This window comes from Phragmites australis, chromosome 17 (assembly GCF_958298935.1).
Source record: "Phragmites australis chromosome 17, lpPhrAust1.1, whole genome shotgun sequence".
NCBI classification, from domain to species: Eukaryota; Viridiplantae; Streptophyta; class Magnoliopsida; order Poales; family Poaceae; genus Phragmites; species Phragmites australis.
The window spans coordinates 2,117,360-2,130,836 of NC_084937.1; the positions used below are offsets into that span (position 1 = coordinate 2,117,360).

The 13,477-nt window shown below is 41.0% G+C and overlaps 1 protein-coding gene across 2 annotated transcripts; it reads left to right on the forward strand.

Annotated features, from left to right (window-relative positions):
* Positions 1–9,373: 9,373 nt before the first annotated feature.
* Positions 9,374–13,158, forward strand: LOC133897794 (cyclase-like protein 4). Of its 2 annotated transcripts, XM_062338618.1 has the most exons (6): positions 9,377–9,865; positions 10,068–10,112; positions 10,297–10,369; positions 10,742–10,839; positions 11,638–11,708; positions 12,875–13,158. In XM_062338618.1, exons 1-6 carry the CDS (start codon positions 9,472–9,474, stop codon positions 12,998–13,000), a joined length of 807 nt encoding a protein of 268 aa, XP_062194602.1. In that variant the 5' UTR covers positions 9,377–9,471; the 3' UTR covers positions 13,001–13,158. The 2 variants fall into 2 exon arrangements, with proteins under 2 accessions (XP_062194603.1, XP_062194602.1); XM_062338619.1 differs by lacking the exon at positions 11,638–11,708 and having other exon boundaries at positions 9,374–9,865.
* The last annotated feature ends 319 nt before the right edge of the window (positions 13,159–13,477 follow it).

The window sequence follows — 13,477 nt, forward strand, 5'->3', positions numbered from 1 at the left end:
GAATCTGTATGCGACTAAGGGGTTATTTGGCAGAGCTCCAACTCTAAGAATTTTTTAATCAAGGTATTTGTAACTCCAGAAATTCGTGGAGCTGGAGCTCTATGAAACAGAGTCTAAGTTAGAGCAGTTGCCCCTTGTATGACCAGGATGATGAGACAGCACGACACCTCCTCACTAACTGTGTTTTCGCTTGCTGCTGATGCATGTCGGTCCTTCAAAATATGGCACCAAGACAGCACCTATATGCATTCGAAATTGAAGTATAAATTATAATTCAAACTGAACAACTCATGGTGGTAGAGAAGAGTATATATTTTCATTTACAAATCAAGGCGCAAGGGTGCCAAACTCGCGACCGGGATTCAAACCTCGGCATGAGCAAGGATACAATATCCGTTTCAAAATAAATAAATACATCGTGATATCAGATTCAAATGAACATACAAGTCATCTTATTTCAGTTTATACAGAGCCTAGCAGATCTGTCCAAATGGGCTTGTCGGGATGGCCCGGTTACAACCCGGCCCGACATGCCCGTTAAGTTTCACGAGCTGTGCTATTCCCGCCCGTGTGCCGAGGCCTCGACCCACGGCACGGCCCGTCAACCACCATGTCGTTTCGGGCCGGCCCAGGCACAGTTGTGGCACGGCGGCTCGGCCGGCCCGGCGACACGGCATGGCTCGGAGGCACGGCGTGGCCCGACGTGGCACGACTTAGCCCGGTGGCACGGCGTGGCCCGACGCAACACGAGAGGCACGACAGCGCATGATCGTCACGGAGGAGGCACGGGCATAGAGGAGGGTCGAAAATAGAAAAAAATAAAAAATAATAACTAAAAAATACAAAAAAAATAAAAAATAGAAAATAGATAAAAAAAAAGGAGCTTTATTGATTGGTTGTCTCATTAAATACCTTTCTATTAGAAGGGAAAAGAGTACAACCTAATAACCTATACTCTGAAAATTACATGGTTTTATTAGAAACTCTAGAATTTTGCTTTCAATATTTAATATGCTTCCTCAAGTGCACCGTTCCATTTGTAGATCTAGCACCTATTTCACAGTTGCATATATTAAACTTAGCAAATCTTACCTGTTCACTATTAATTTCTCTAAAGACCTTCTCAAAATGTGCCACACAAATGACCATGCACGGAAGTTCTCGGCGTCTTGATTCATGGATGAGAATATGGAATTGATTTGTTGAAAAAGAGAGATAGGTGGGTAGGTGGCCGATGGGATCAGTGGATGTTAAGGAATTAGGATGGTAGCTACTGGCTATTTATAGACCAAGAGAGAGGTGAGTTGTGACAGCCCAAAAATCATTAATCAAGTCATTAAGTATTAATGAGCATTATTAGCATCATGTTTATTGTTTGAGCAAGTTTTGGCTTGCAATTAAATTAAACATAAATGGTTAAAGTCAATATTAAATGGTGCTTTGTGAAGCATCTCACAAAGTTGCTATACAACATAGGGTTGGAATTTTTTTTAGAAATTAATCCATTCCATGTGAATAATATAAATGGATTTTCCCAAATTTTTGGGAATTATCTTGAAGGCATAAAAATTACCACAAGTTAGAAAAGCTTGTATCTTTGGTGAATTTTAATTGGAAATTGTCTCAGTCTATTGGGGTCAAACAAGTTAAAATGGGTTGTACAAGAATTATAGTTTCACACAAAATTTGTTCCATAAAATTTGGACGACGGGAAGACATCCAAATGAATTAGAAAAGTGGCGGAGATATTTTTGCTTCGGTCTCACTGTTCAGGGGTCCCACGCGTCATCCCCCTTGCCCTCACAGCCTCTCACTGTTGAAATTGTTGCCTCGGGCGGCCGGCCACATCGTCGGATGAGTTGGGTATGGCACCGGTGGCCAAAGGCATGGACATCGCCCTTATCCCTCCCCGGCCCCCTCTCCCTCTCCCTCATTCCTCTCATGCGCGCCCAGAGCAGAGCCGCAACGCAGCGCAGCCGAGCAGCACGCCGGCCACCGGCAAAATCCGCGCCGTCGAGCTCACTTCCACCCTGGCCAAGCCCCCGGAAGCTCGGGTGGAGCTTCACCGAGCCCTCCCCGACTGTATTGACGCGTTTCCTCGTCGGATTGAGGCTCGCTCCGTCATCTTCTTCGTCGCTGGTGCCTATCTCCGCCCCTTTGTCGTTGAGCCACCGTGTCCAAGCCTCCTCCTCCAGAATCCGTTGCTCGGTAAGCCTCCCCACGACCTCTTGAATCCTTTGCGCGCGTCTATTTTTGTTTGGTGCATCGCCGGCGCGCTCCTCCGCGGTGGTCGAGCCGCTGCCGCCTCCCCACGCACTCCGCTGCCGGGCCCATCAGCAGCCAGTCGCGTCGTTCTGTTCGTCGTCACGCGTAGAAGCTGTAGGTGCCATCGGCCGGGCCATTTGGGCTGTCGTTCGCCGTGGCACGCTCGGACCGGGCCGCCGTCATGTTGCTGCCGTCGTGCGTCGTCACCGCTGCTCTCTGGACCTCACCATCGACCACATGTGCCACCGGTAGGTTCCCCTTGGCGCGCTGATGCTTGTGCTACCCTCGGCTAGCTGGTGTTTGTTGCCGTTCGCGCTGGCATGTTCGCCCGTGCCGCCGGCACTGTGTACCCTGGGCGCGAGTCGATTTTGACCCGTGGTCAAATGTGCCCGGGCTCGCTGTTAGCGACCGTGGCTAGCTTGGCTTGGGTGCAAAAAGGATTCCGGGCTATTTTTAATTCGAATATTCCAGAAAATGCGAAATTGAATTAATCCAGAAAATGATTAGATGCTTAACATTAATCCAAATTAAGAAAATATTGAGGCTTTAAAACTCATGTCATGATGCATTGCATCTCCACCTCATCAAGCACTGTGGAGCATCCGTCATTGCATATCATTCATGCGCATCATTGCATGCGTTCTTCGGTAGTGAACGAAGAACTGGAACATGACGTGAGTGTGATCGAGGGTGACACCGAGGCACACCACTTCTGCGAGTTCTGTTTGGGAAGTATCAGGAAAACCTCGGAGTAGCAAGGCAAGCATCTAAGAATACTGCACGCTTTGTTCAAATTAAGTGGAGTCTAAATTGATAAATTATGCTCTATGTATGTTTGCATGTGTTGAGTCCAGTGTCGGGCTGATATGGGTAGAACCTATGTTGATGCATTATATCTACCTTGACTTACTGATAAATCCTTATCCTTATAGCCTTGATGATACACTTGTTGTCTAGCTTCAAGGTTTATTCTAAATGCTTAGGAATGCTTAAGTCCTCAGTAGAAGTCGAGCGACAGTGCTGCTGTTGTTCATGAGCTTAGATCTTAATCATTGTTCACAGATACAAAGATGAGGTTGAGATGAATGGTTGAGATGTGAGATTGAGGCGAGATGTGGGCAGTGTTAGGGGTATCTTCTGCCCAGGAGGAGTTCTCTGGGTAGTTCGGGAGAGGAGCCTGGATGCCATAGACCGCTTGCATCGTTTAAGGCCATCCGTCGGTACAGTTGGTTCTAGCACTTTCCATACTCACCACATGCTGATCTAATGGTAAGGTAAGCCGATTATCATATGCCATACCGACACTTGCCTTGCAGCTCTATGACACGTAAGAGAAAAAGAAAAGGAGAAGCAAGGTGGCAGGGAGCCGGAGGTGTTCGGAACACACTCATGGTAACCCCGGTGCCATAGGGGCATTGCAAGTGGGTGGTTCCGGGTATGAGAAAGGTTGACTCGAGTACCCCTTGTGTGTACTTTCATGAGTAGCACAAGCCGAATGGTCCTCGAGTTGTGTGGGTAAAGTTGTACCCCTACAGGGTGTAAGAACAATTCAAATTGCCGCACTCTCGGTCATGAGCATGCTATTATTTTATTTGTATCGGTCGTAGAGTTTACGAATGTGGGATAAGGTTATGGTATGATGGAATTGGTTGGTAGTTTGTTGATGAGATACTATGGTTGCTATACATGCACGTTCAAGTTGTGGTTTACAGGGTAGAAATGTAGTTGTTTTTTAGTTAAGTATAGATGCTCACACATATGTGTCTAGGTTACTCACCGCATATGTTTTGCTTAACCTTGTGGCCTACTCTTGCTAACAGCTCAATGCATAATCCTTGGAGTCGAGCTACGTATATGTGCTCTGCATGGTTTAAGTCTTGCAAGTACTTTCGTACTCATGCCTGCGCTTTCAGGTTTTGCTGGTGAGGGTGATGCGGTGTTTGGCTACTTTGTGCCCGCTGATGCAGGTGGTGGATAAGAGTAGTGCATCCTACTCTGGTGAGGCCTAGATTTTGGGTGGAGCTTAAGGGTATATGGTTACACTCTCCTTTTGTTGCTGTTAATGTTTTAATCTTCTGCTGCGTAGTTTCTCTTTGTGTAAACTGTTGCAAATGGTTGCATGCTTAAGAACTTATAATATAACTTTAATTACTCGCTCTTTCTTAAGCTATGTTGTGATGTACATGTTGAAAAGGTATGTGTTCTGATCTTGGGCACAAAACACGTGCCGAGACTACTGGGATGGCATTCTGGTTAATCATTGAAGTGGTATTTAGGAATGATGATCCTCCTGATGATTAATTAGAATACTGTTTAGATGGTTCCTCACATGAGTGGTGGTGGGTCGCTTTCGAAAAAATAAAGAAATCATAAATAATAGGGACACATAATTAATTTTAAAATGAGCTTTATTGATAGGTTGCCTCATTAAAAACCTTTCTAGCAAAGGAAAAAAGAGTACAATCTAGCTCAGAAAATTGAAAATTACACGTTCTCATTAACATCTAGATACAAATTTTTGAATGAAGCTTCAAGCTCAGTGTTCTCTGCAGTGTGTTGCATTCGTGCTTCAGCTTGTTCCCGGTCTTTTACTATGGTGAGCATTTCGATCATTTCACTTGATAGACTTGTTCTTCTCTCTTCGATTATCCTTCCAGTAAGACTGAAGGCAGCCTCAGAAGAAACTGTAGATACGGGAACCTTTAACAAATCCCGTGCTAACAGTGAAAGCACTGGATAATTCGTCTTGTGCTCATGCCACCATTGCATTATTTTGAAGTTTTCTTGTTCATGGCTGATAACGTCGTTGTCGATGAAGGTAGTTAGCTCCCCTCCGGATGTTGGAATTTCGGCGCTCGTAGACGATCGTGACGAAGAGTCTGAACTTCTTGATGAAGAACCTCCACCAAATATTTTTCCCCATGTTGTCGTCTTCTTACTTGTCGTCGATGCTAGTGGAGGTCGTTGCAGGTGAACTCTGCCATATTTTGTTTCATATTTACCGTAAACTTCGAATAACTTAGAATGAACATTAGTATAGTAATTAGAATAATCGTGGCTAGAAGCATCACCTAGGAGAGAACTCTAAAAAAGCTGCAATTTTAGTTCTAGGATCTAAAATAAAGGCAAAAGCACACAACAAAGGAATTTCTTTCCAATACTTTAAAAATTTAGATTTCATAGGAACTACACAATCTCTTAGAAGTTTGTCATTTTCATAGCTGTTTAAATGAGTAGTAATTTCAACAACATTATGCAGTAGTAAACAAGATGTTGGATAATAAACTTCTAATAAACTCACAGTTGAATTATAAAAAAAATTCAAGAAACCCTAGTATCCTTTCGGCAACATACCAATGCGCTTCTGTGAGTAAAGTGTGATCCCCATGCTGATGATAGTGTGTATGAATAAACACACCAAATGTGCTCTTATATGGTACAATATTTTTTAGCATCAAGAAAGTAGAGTTCTATTTTACCGGTATGTCCACAGCAAACTTACGTGGACACACACCTATCGCAACACAATATTGCTTATATGCTGCAATTCGTTGGTTAGAGGAGTTCACAAAAGATATTGCTATACGAAAATCATTTAGGTATTGCGACAACCTCTTCAAATCGGATTTTACTATAAGATTGATAATATGACAAGCACAATGTTGATGTAACAAGAAAGATTCAGTATATGTACTAAACAACATAGTAAGAATATCCATTGCGAGACCAAAGTCTTCAACTATTTGAGATATTTTTTTTAGCAATATTTTCACCGGTATGCGCGTTGTCAATCAACAGAAAACCTATTATTCTCTTTTCTAGTTCCCAATCATTATTAACAAAATGAGTCGCCACACAAAGATAATCCTCTCTAGCTATACCTGCCCATATGTCTGAGGTCAAAGCAACTAAAAATATACATGTTTGCAATATTTTTTTAAGCTTACTACGACACGTATTGTAGTATTTTATCATATCCCTACTAGTTATCTGTCTAGAAACATGCGTGAATCTAGGATTATGAGCTTGCTTAATGTAATTTTCAAATGCAGTAGACTCACCGATATTGAGTAGTAGATTCGCTCTTGCAATGAAGCGGCATAGGTCTTTTCAAGCATTGGCGGAGTCATACTCCTAATGACGAACAGAGCCATCGGAGTTAACCTGCAATACTGTCTACTTTATGGCTACTCCACTCTTTTGCTTGCAAGTTGTGGCGCGCCTCTTCAAGTGTCCGGTTCCACCTGAGGGTTTTGTAGATAATTCATGTTTGCAAATATAACACTTAGCATATCTGACATTTACCCCATCTTCTTCTCTATATATCTTTTCGAAGTCTTGCCAAACTTCGGAATTAGTGGTTCTTGATCTTTTAGAGCCGGTGCTTGCTGATATGTGTGCACTTGTAGAGCCTGACAATGCAGGTGCTGCTGGAGGGTCATCGTCGGGTTCGTCACCTGCAGCACCGCTACCAAAAGAGTCGTAGTCCCCTTTGAGTCCTTGAAGAAAAAAACCATCATCGATAGATGTATCATGACCATCGACATCCATAGTTAATGTCGAATGACACTACAAGAAAACTCAAATATTCAGAGTTAGAAATAATCAAATAGCAAACAAACAATGGAAAAAACAAGAAAGAACAATGATTCAAAAAATCACCAAGATTTCTTCAAAACTACAAGATGAGGGTGTTGGAATTTTTCGGATTTTTGGCAATAATTCAAACTAATTTTGCTAAATTATCGTAAATTCTCATGAACTTTGAGACAAGAATGAGAGGGGAAAACAAGAGAACATATGTTGTTGCTGGTGTGGAATGGAAGGACATGGTGGTTCTCTATTAATAGCTGGAAAATGATGATTTTTGCAAAAAAAAATTGAATTTTTTGGAGCCCAAATGATCACAAATAGCTACAAAATTCAAAATAAATGGGTTAACGGTCAAACGGGCCGGGCGATGCCCATTCAACGCGTCAACCCAGCTGTGCCTCCACTAGCCTGGTCGGGCCAGCCGTGCTAACCATACCCCGCCGGCCTAGCCCCACGTGCAACAGCTCTTGCCGGGCCGTGCCGTGCCTGGACAGGCCCCGGTGTGCCGAGCCGTGCCTGTGCCAACCCGCCTTAGCTGGGCCAGCACACCATGCCATACGCTCGGCCCAAGCACGGCCCGTGGTATCGTGCTGTGCCGATCCGGCCTGGCTCGACTTGGACCGTGTTGTGCCTGGGCCGTGCCTACAGTGTCGAGCCTCGAGCTAGCCCAGTAGGCACGACCCATTTGAACAACTTTAGAGCCTAGCATCTAATAATTAAGGCCTTGAATTTAATACAAATCATAAATAGCTCCCAACTTTTGCAGTTATTACTCTCAGTATATTCTTAGAATATATAGGGCATGTTTGGCATAGCTCTCGAGATTCATATTGGATCTGGAGTTTATATGATAAAATAAAGTGATTTAAAATTTTATTTTAAATTCAAAATAGAAATCAGATGGCTCAACTAAATACCCTCAATCCACTCACATCTTCGGATCCAAGATTTCTCAAAGCTATCCTATTTGGCGCAGCTCTAGATACAAGAAATCAAACTGGAGGTGGATTGAAGGTATTTAATTGAGCCATCTGATTTTTATTTTAAATTAAAAATAAAAGTTTAAACCACTTTATTTCATCATACAAACTCCAGATCTAATATGATCTTTGAGCTAGAGCTGTACTAAACAGATAGTGTGGCCAGCTATTTTTTTTTAAAAAAAATTAGAGCTGTACTAAATAGGATCCTAGTTGACTTCACCATGATAAAAATCTAGGTGCAGATGTCCTGGGAAGGACACCCGGCAGCTGAACACTCTAATACAGTCCAGAAACACAGCTCTAAACCTCGATTGGCAAACACTAGAAGGGAGGAGTCGGCAGCACACCATTTTCTTTTTCATTCTTATCCTTTTACCTTGCTCCTTCTAGACTATCGAGTTTTACTCCCAGTTCACCTCTCATCTCTATCCGCTGCACTCATCTTCACGTCGCTTTCTCTTCTCCAAACCGAGCTCGAGCTGCACACTTCCATCAGGAACTGCCGCAAAAGCTTCCTTCGTCTCCAGCACAAGCACCAGCAGCTCAAGGTAGGTAACTTCCCCAACTTCTAGTTCTTCACGTTGTTCTGAAATTAGGAAACCCAAAGCACAGTCAGTAGTTAGTACAGTAGCCTGACAGTAGTAGGAGACAGTATATCCATCTAGCAAGGACCTTAGCTGTAGGTTCAGAACAATACCCTTTTTTACTAGTATGGCTTTAAGTCAACAAAAGAAAGCAGTAAGTTCTAATATTCTTTTGCAAGCCGTAAATTGAACTTAGAAAGACAACTGCAAGATAGTTATTATATCTCTATATGTTTGGAAGTTGCAGCCTTTAGATCAACCATGCACCAGGTTAACCCATCTAAACATATACTCGTTCATTTTGCAACCTTGGTAGCGCAGGGTTAATACATAACAGGACATGAGCTAATATAAACAGAGTGATAGAGTGATAATTGAATCACAATATGCACGTAGCCAGAGCAGCTGCACTACACCTCATTTTCAACACAACTGTTGCAGTTGCAGTGTAGAATGATAATATAGACAGAGTGATAGAATGATAGAATGATAATTGAACCACAATATGCAGGGTTAGTTGGTTATTTGGGTCGTGATATATGTGTATTAAGTGGCGCGTAAGTTAACCTAAGCAGTAAGGGGTGTGTGGGAGGAAGGGTATTTGTATTTGGTCCGGTGCTTTTTCTCTTTAGATACGTAGTTCTCGTAAAAAAAAATGTTACAGCAGTTACGAGAAGGTGTCCCGACAGTAGATGGCATGCATGCCAAGGCATTACATTTGGTAAACACAACTCTTGCAGTCGCAGTCTTGCTTTACCTGCCCGTTGGCCTGTCGTTTTCAATTCTAATGCTCTGACTTCATTTGTTTTGCATGATGCCGAAATCATAGACTTCCATGATCGTAATCGTAAGCAATGATGTCTCTTCATCGTTGTTCCATATTCTTGTAATCTCCTATCCTTTCGAGCGATTAGGGACTTGAGTAAGGTTATGGTGTAACAAACACTTTTTATTCCATATTCTAGAAAAAAATAATGCCGAAATCATTGACTTCCATGTGCTTAATTAGTGCTCGCTCCAAGTCTCAAGCAGAGTAATCAACCACCATGGAGGTCGCGCCCCTGCCCCTCCTCTTCTTGGTGCTCCTTCCGGCGGTGGTCGCCTCCGTCGGGGAGACGGCGCACCCGGGCTACGCGCACGCCGAGTGCGGCGTGGCATCTCCGGCTTTGCCAGAGCGGCAGGAGGAGTTCGACGGCGGCCGGATCGTGGACATCAGCCACTACTACCGCGATGACATGCCGGCGTGGGAGTCCGGCGAGGGCGTCGGCGAGTTCCTGCGGCTGGCGCGGTCCATGAGCAACGGCTCCGACATCGCAAACTTCTCCGAGCTCCGCCTCACCGCGCACTCCGGCACGCACGTCGACGCGCCGGGACACGTCTTCCAGCACTACTACGACGCCGGCTTCGACGTGGACACGCTCGACCTCGCCGTCCTCAACGGTATGTTCTGAGCTTCACATCATCTAGTACGTAGTACTTGTACATAGCTTGTGGAAAGTGAATTGATTCTCTGTTTGGCTCTGTATGTTCTGAGCTAGCTCCAGTTTAGTAACCTCTACTGTTAGCTACTTTCCTCATCGTGATCCTGTTCAGTTGCTAATTTCAATATAACTTAATTGTTCTCTTCTCAACTGGTGTGCAGGACCAGCTCTGTTGGTTGATGTTCCCAGGGATAAAAACATAACAGGTAAGTTAGTGTTTGAGAAACATCTACCTTCTTTCACCCGATATGGACTTCTATGCTTGTAAACATGTAGCCTCCCGTACGATTAACAAATCTGCAAATTCTTCTCAAACCTGACAAGTAGGTGTGTAACAGGTGCATATATATCGATTCATAAAAACTCACATGTTACTTTTTCTGCTTGTAGCCATTGTCATGGAATCCCTACGCATTCCTAAAGGTGTTCGACGTGTGCTCTTTCGAACTCTGAATACGGACAGGTATTCATCATCTCGATATCACACACAGCAAAGAAGTATTGATGTTTTCAACAAACCGTGCATGCAAATTTTCAATAGGCCAGATTTGTAGAATTATATGTAGCTAAATAGTGAGCTTAAGTATAAGTACATTATTCAAGCTCATGGAGAAAAAGAAAATCCTAAAAACGTTTCCCTGCAATTGCAGGCAAAAAGCTAATCATAAATAAAAAGGGTGTTATTTGCATCAGTTTTGATAGTTGAGGGATCTAAGTTGAATGCTTTAGTACTTTTAAGAGTGATAAAATAGGACTTTTGTGATAGTTGAGGGTTATTGGATTTTTGTGTGATTATAAGTAGTACTAATCATGTCAACCTTGTGTTTTTATGCAGAAAGCTCATGTGGAAGAAAGAGTTCGATACAAGTTACGTTGGCTTCATGGAGGATGGTGCGCAATGGTTGGTCGACAATACTGACATTAAACTAGTGGGTAAGTCAAAATGCATTAACCAATTGCATCCACGGCAATCTTTCTATTCAATTTCAAAACATATTTATCCTTTTCATCGATATTAGTCTCTATAGAAAGAATATTATAGCCATTGATAACTGCCTATATGCAAATGAAGGATAATATCTTAAAAAACTAAAAGACAGACAAGTAAAATCTTTTTGTCCTTAAGATGTCCATTCTCAAAATCATTGCTGAAGTTTAGTAGTCTAGTTATGTTAATAGAATACCACACTACTCCAATTTGAAGTAAATAGTTCAAATATGGAGGCTTTTAACATTGTTTAGGGCATTGTACACTTGTAAACTTTTAAGTTCTTGATCTAATAGCAACCCACAAAATATGTTCATGGCCCCAATTTTGTGCATGATATCACCTCAGCCATATATATCATGTTGGCTGATATAAGTTAAGAAACTGTGATACTATTGTTATATGGTAAGAGTAAGTTAATTTAGTATGTTATCATCATATTTATTCGTTGAAGTATATGATCCTTTTTTTTTGTTGGTAGAAATACTATTTGTTTGCCTAGAACTAGATTATGCAGGGACACCTACGGTGAGAAGGGGATAAATAATTTAGAATATGAGACTAATAAGATGTTATAGAGGGATTTGAGGTAGAGAAAAACAAATAAAATGTAGGACCTTTTGACATCAAACATGGTGACTAGTTTGAACTGAAGCACGTAACTAGTGCATTTGTTAGTGTTATCCCCCATCTACTCCTTCCTTTTACTTTCTTCAAAGCCTGACATAATTTAGTTCATGCAGGAGTTGATTACTTGTCTGTGGGAGCGTTTGATGAATGTATTCCAGCACATTTAATATTTCTTGAGAAAAGGGTAATATTATCCTATACATTTCATTTTCAGCAACTCCATTTAATTTCTAGTTTTATGTGCTCAATTAACTATTAGTACATTCATGAGTTATAAGTACCTACTTATTTTAAGACCTACAACTTCAAATTTTCATGGCATATATACTCCTCTTTCATTTTGTTTTGTTTTGTTTTGCTTATCATGGTTATGTTTGTCATTTGACATTTTCTTATTTGATGTTTCACTTTATTTGATGTCCTATAAATCTTAGTTTCATCCAAAATTATCTTTGGAATTCATAAACAATATTTCTTAGTTTTGTGTTTCTTCTGATCTTCCTAACATATTTTACTAATGAAGTATTGAGATAGCTTTGTAAATATGGTGAAAGGAAAAATCCCAGCATCTAATATTGCTAGATAATCCAGAGATTTTTCTAATAATAATAATAATAATAATAATAATTATTATTATTATTATTATTATTATTATTTATCTCAACATTAATATTACCACCATGAGAATTTGAAATTCATTAGTGAATAAGATAGCTTGTATGAATGAACAATGTTTAAATTTCGAATGTAAACAGTTGATATGGTGCTAATGATTAATATATATATGTAATTCCCCTAGAATAATATTTAATCGAGAGGAATGTGCTAACTGAAAAAATAATAGAAACAGAAATGAACGGACTATTGTGTAGATTTTGTATCTAGATTTATATGGTACTTTATAATGTTAGAAATCATAACAAGTAAGTCACATCTATGTTCCAATGCATCATTATTTTTAATTGGAACTTTGTTATATCTTGCAAATTACATGTAGGATTATTGACATAGTTATTGATTGAGTCATGGTGTTTTGAACAAGGATCAAAACACTATGATGACATAGATTGTAGGAATCACACAAAACATGGGAAAAACAAGGCAAGCTCGAAGTTAGTAATCTAAAAACAGAGCATTGGGATTCTGAATGAAACCATGCATGGGGATGCATAATTTTTGTTGTAGTAAGGATGATATTAAACTAAGAAAAGGATTCAAAAGATTATATACAATATATGCACAACTATTGCAATTGAAATACTATTGGTATGTTTGTTACATGGAAATGATTATAATACCTTGATTTTTTTTTTGATACCCTTATTGAACTTGTTGTTTTCTTTCATTTAGGAAATCATCCTTGTGGAAGCCTTGAACCTGGAGCATGTTACCCCTGGAATATACACTTTGCATTGCTTGCCACTAAGGTTGCGTGGGGCTGAAGGTTCTCCAGCAAGATGCATCCTCGTCAAGTAATGGATGCTTACAACTGTCTTAGGAAGTACATTTGTATACAATCTTATGGCATGTTTGATTATGAAATAAGATCATGTTAACTCACATTACAACAAAGAGTCAATCTCCATCAAAGGTGCAAATAGATCGATGTCAGGGCCCAACTTTCCTTTCTGGAACCCTCTGTGTATACCTGCAGTGGTCCATGGTTGCCAATGCACACCGCGTGAAATTGATGGATTTGTACAAAACATAATACACCTTGTGGACAAGGTTTCATGGGCCTACTGGGACAAGTTGTCATGTTCAACATCATAAGCTAAAACAAAAAAAAATGCCCTTAGGTTAAGCCAAGAAATTTAGCGTCTAAAACCTAGCACTCCTCATCATTCTCATCTCCATAGATGTGTTGGTACCCATATGGGTCCTTACCTGTGTAGTCTGAATTTCATTAAGTGGAGGTGAGCACAAATGTATTTACTAAGTAGTTATCCTATT

Excerpts from the sequence above, each read along its gene's own strand:
- LOC133897794 (XM_062338618.1), top strand. The coding sequence starts at position 9,472 with ATGGAGGTCGCGCCCCTGCCCCTCCTCTTCTTGGTGCTCCTTCCGGCG. Across the intron at positions 9,866-10,067 it reads CGACCTCGCCGTCCTCAACG|GACCAGCTCTGTTGGTTGAT; the intron begins GTATGTTCTGAG and ends ACTGGTGTGCAG. Across the intron at positions 11,709-12,874 it reads TAATATTTCTTGAGAAAAGG|GAAATCATCCTTGTGGAAGC; the intron begins GTAATATTATCC and ends TCTTTCATTTAG.